We start from the raw sequence: 4,388 nt of genomic DNA, 5'->3' as shown, positions 1-4,388 counted from the left end.
CCAGTGGTCGCGGCATCGGGCGTGGGCTAATTCCAGCTCGAATCTGCCCTCTGCCTGGAGACGAGCCAGGTCTGCGGCGCTGTCCACCCAGCAATGAAAGGACGGGCCCGCCCCACCTCTGCACAGTCCCGGGCCTGCCGGGGTGACAGCGTGGCAGGGGGCAGAGGAGGGGAAGCCTCTGGACCTCGGGGAGGCGCACCTCTGCTTCCACGCAGGCCCAGGGCTCCGGGGCTAGGATGTCAAGCAAAAGAGTTTCAAATCCCAGCACGATAGTGCAGCCATAAGGCTGAGGTGACCAGCGGACGGGCACTTTTGATGCAGTCTGTTTTAAGACACACGGAGAAAATGCCTTCATAAAACCCTCATAAATGGCGAAGGTCGAATCCCAGAATGAAGGGGCGTCCGTGGTGTCACCGGGAGGTGTCGCTCCAGCTGCTCCTCCCTGACACTTCAGCAGAAGGATGGCATTTTTTGAGCTTGTTTATTTAATGTATTTTAAATTAATAGTTTGTTAGGACTTTCATAAACTAAGCATCGCGCGGAAGTGGAAACGGGCTTCGTGGTGTCTAACCCGATGTTGGAGGGGCCGTGACTGTCTCCCCGTCCCCGACGCAGTCGGCACCGTGGTGCCGGGGCCCGTCTCCCTGACCCTCTCCCTCACCGTCAGCCAGGGGGCCAGGAGTGGAAGGGCCAAGTTCGGACGGCGGTCTGTCCCTCGAGGCAGCATGCTTTGGTCTTTCTGTCCTGGTGCTGGGTGTTGGCGGCCCTGTAAAGGCTGGCCTGGGCTGTGGGTGGGAGCGTATCCTCCCTCCCTCCCTCCCTCTCTCCCTCCCTCCCTCTCTCCCTCTCTCTCCTCCTTCTCTCCCTCTCTCCCTCTCTCCCTCTCTCTCTCCTCCTTCTCTCCCTCTCCCTCACTCTCTCCCCTCCCTCCCTCCCTCTCTCTCTGTACCCTCTCTCTCTCTCCCCTCCCTCCCTCTCTCTCTCCCTCCATCTCTCCCTCTCCCTCGCTGACCTACCGGCCTGTCCTCTCCGTCATGTTGTGACAAAGCCCTGGTGTCCGGTAGTGACGCTGCACTTTCCCGCCCCAACTCCTGAGCTGGGCCTGCCTCTGTTCCCGTAGATCAGCCAGGTGCGGGGTCCTGCTCAGCAGCTCCATCCCAGCCTGTACAGGCATGCAGGTCTGCTGATGCGTCCGTTAGGGGGACCCAGCCTCCTCTGTGCCATCTCCCCAAGTCTTCCTGTCCACAGCCATTCCCATGGCACGTGGTACAGCCCAGGGGCCACCTGAACAGAGATGGCACTGGCGTGGGGGGTAGTAGCCCTCGGGACCATCAAGGGCCACACCCGGGACACACAGGGCTGCAGGCACTTGTGCCCGGACCTGCCATGTGCCCTAAGGCTGGGGTGTGCCTGCGCAACTGACTGCTCCACCCCAGGAGGAAGATGCGGTCGGGACCCACTGCAGCGGGCAGTGCTCGGACTCCGCCCCAGCCTGGTCCTGCTGCACTGCTGGAGCCCCTGGAGCTCCGATCACCTGCCACCACAGGGCCCTGAGTGGGACACAGGACGCACACGTGAGCTGAGGGCAACTGCTGCCCCCCAGGTCACAGGGCGGACGCCCTGACACCGGAGTGGACAGAGCACCACCGTGAGAGCTCACGGCCGTCCATCCATCCTGCGCCCTCCAGCCGGGAAGCCTCAGCCCCTCCCTGCCCCATGCTCACCCATGCATCCCTACCTGGGGGTCAAGCCACCCAGCCAGGCCTCCTAGCGAGCTATGAGGGCACGGGCACTCCAGAGCCGCTGTGTGGACCCATGGGGCTTGTGTCTGGCTGTGAATCTGGAAGCCACGTGGAGCCTGGGCACAGGCCCTGGTATGACACTGGCTGGGGCTCAGACGAACAGGAAGTTCCCTTTGGGACACTGCAGTAAGAGCTTGCCCCCCCGCCCCCGGGCTCCTGACCTCTGGCCCCACGTGTGGCCCTGCCACGGGGATGAGACTCTGGCTGGGGCCTGGCACAGGTGTGTCATAGAGCAGTCGAGAAGCCGAGCCTGCAACAATGCCCAGAACTGTGACTCAGCAGCCAGGCCGAGCAGGGGCGGGGTCACCTCAGTGCGGGCACCCTCCAGCCTGCGCCCCCTGCCTGCGCCTGGCCAGTGCCGGCCTACCCGTGGGTGTGAGGCCTGAGCTTAGACAGTCAGTGCCTGGGGAGCTGGATGAGCTGGCCCACTAACCACTGGCCAGACCCTGCAAGACCTAGTGCTGGCGACTGTGGACTCGCAGGTGGCCCTCTGCGACCCTCCTGTGACTAGCTTCTAAGTGACAAAGTGTAGCCATGCGCGGAGGAGCGAAGGTGGGGCTGGCCTTTGGCCCTGCTCCCAGGGCTCTGAGAAACCCATCCTGAAATGCATGAGGTGGAAGCAGCCGGAAATTAGCTAAGCTGATGCAGACGCGGAGGGGAGGGTGGGGCTCAGCCCGCAGGCCCAGGCACCATGGCCGGATCGACCACAGGAGCTGACTCACCAGGCACAGCAGTGCCGGGCTTGGACATGCATGCAGTCATGGGGACCAGGCCTGCTGTGGGTGCACCCTCGGGCAGTGACCAGCATAGCACGGACCAGGAGCCCCCGTGTCCTCCCTGAGCCAGATCGGGATTCAGGACAGGCACCATGACCCAGGGGGGCGCTTGTGCAGAGTGAACAAGGTACTCAGTGGGCGAAAACCGAGAAACTGGGATCTGTGGGCTGGAGTGGACTGGGAGAGGCAGGGGGAGGAGGGGAGGGGCCTTGCCCATCCTGGGGCTGCATTCCACCTCCAGGTCTACACTCCTGGAGCTGGGAGGGGCTGGGGTGGGAGGGGCGCGGTCCCCAGGGTAACACAGAGTAATGGGGAGCGAGTCCACCCTGGTGGGCGGGGCCTGCAGCTTCCTGGGGCTCCTTCACCCCCTACATACCAGTCCCAGGACTGAGGCCAGCCCTCAGACATTCAGGGCGCTGAGGGAGGGCTTCCTGGCAGAAGGGACTGGCAGATTGCAGATCCCCTGCAGACTAGAGGCCAAGGCCCCGCCCTTTGTCCAGGGGCATCCTGTCCCCGGAGATGCAGGGGAGTACATGGGCCCCGTGTTCCCGAGGGATGCTGTATGCTAGGGAGCATGAGACGCCTACAGGCCACCGTGACCCGGCCCTGACTGGCCACGCAGTGTCAGAGACTCCAGTCCAGTGCTGCCCTGGGGACAGGACAGGGTCACCTGCGTGACCCACGGTGCCTGCGGGCCACGGTGACGAGGCGCGTAGAGAAGCCACATGGTCACCGCATGTCAGCTCACCCTGTGGTGACATACAGATCAGGAGTGGGACCTCACACTGTCTTCAACTCCCCATGCTTTACCACAGCACCTCCCCATGGGTCCTCACAGGTCCACGCTCTTGCCTGTCACGGTCACCTGCCACAGGGGGCTGGGTGACGCTGCGGGGGCATGCCCGGCTCCATGGGGACTTTCGGGCTGGCTGCACCCACATTTGATGCCATGGCCTGGTGCGTCACCCTGGCCACCTGATGGACCTGCGTCCACAGATGTCTCTGGAACCCACTGCAGGCACCCAGGGCCAGTTCAGGGTCTGCAGAGGGCCGATCTGACTGGGCCCCTCTCCACACCCTGCTGGGCGGACGGTCCTGCTCAGGCTGTACCCCCTGGTCTCGGCATCCTCACCTGAAGAGCAACCTCTGGCAGGTCCCTGACCATGGCCCTGTCCTCTGGCTGTCACCGCCAGCTCACCCAGGCCCCTGTGTGCAGTGGGCAGCTCTCTCCTGGGGTCTGCAAGTGTCCATGACGGCGTCCTGTAAGTGCGGCTGAGCACAGTCTTAGAGGAGTTGGGCCTCAGGAGGGCCAGCTGCCGGCCTGTGGCCTCAGGTGCCACCCGGAGGTCCGAGCCCCAGCCCTGGCAGGCTGCAGAAGAGCTGCCAGTCCCCATGGTCACTGCGAGGGCTGCCTGGGCCCATTTGGGGGCGCCCTGGGCTGAGTCTCCCGTGAGCACAGCCTCCACCCCACAGTGACCTCGGGTCCAAGGGCCCCATGAAGCAGCTGCCAAAACACCTCCCAGAAAGACAGCAGCCCCCGGGCACAGAGGCTGTGGTGGGTGCAGGTGTCAGGAGTCACGGCACCACCCCAGATGGACCCTGAGCTGCATTTAGTCCCCGGGCACTGAAACTCCCTATAGCCACAGGAAGGATCAAACTGAATGCCAATTCCCTAATTCGGAGTGTCACCCTGTCCCCTCTGGGGTCCACACACGGGGTCGTGGGCACACCCGAGGTTTGCCCTGGGGTCATGATTCGGCATGAGGTGGCTCTGGATGGAGCTACACGTGTACGCCACGCAGGACCAGCC

The 4,388-nt window shown here is 63.8% G+C and overlaps 1 protein-coding gene across 1 annotated transcript; it reads right to left on the bottom strand.

Moving 5' to 3' along the window:
- Positions 1–541: 541 nt before the first annotated feature.
- On the bottom strand, positions 542–3,972 carry LOC102495772 (uncharacterized). Its single transcript, XM_027775345.1, has 4 exons — positions 3,777–3,972; positions 1,739–2,052; positions 1,017–1,162; positions 542–775 (listed from the first exon to the last, which is right to left on the bottom strand). The coding sequence occupies exons 1-4, from the start codon at positions 3,970–3,972 to the stop codon at positions 664–666; spliced, it is 768 nt and encodes a 255-aa protein (XP_027631146.1). The 3' UTR covers positions 542–663.
- Between the last annotated feature and the right edge of the window lie 416 nt (positions 3,973–4,388).

The sequence above is a fragment of the Tupaia chinensis genome, unplaced genomic scaffold (genome assembly GCF_000334495.1).
Source record: "Tupaia chinensis unplaced genomic scaffold, TupChi_1.0 Scaffold000548_1, whole genome shotgun sequence".
Taxonomy (NCBI): Eukaryota; Metazoa; Chordata; class Mammalia; order Scandentia; family Tupaiidae; genus Tupaia; species Tupaia belangeri.
This window is presented reverse-complemented; position numbering and strand designations above follow the sequence as displayed.

What these genes read in the sequence shown, in the direction of transcription:
- LOC102495772 (XM_027775345.1), bottom strand. Translation starts at nt 3,972, where the DNA reads ATGGGGACTGGCAGCTCTTCTGCAGCCTGCCAGGGCTGGGGCTCGGAC. An exon ending in CTGGGTGGCTTGACCCCCAG is followed by an intron (nt 1,163 to 1,738) that starts GTAGGGATGCAT and finishes ATGCCTGTACAG; the next exon opens with GCTGGGATGGAGCTGCTGAG. An exon ending in ATGACGGAGAGGACAGGCCG is followed by an intron (nt 776 to 1,016) that starts GTAGGTCAGCGA and finishes AGCCCAGGCCAG; the next exon opens with CCTTTACAGGGCCGCCAACA.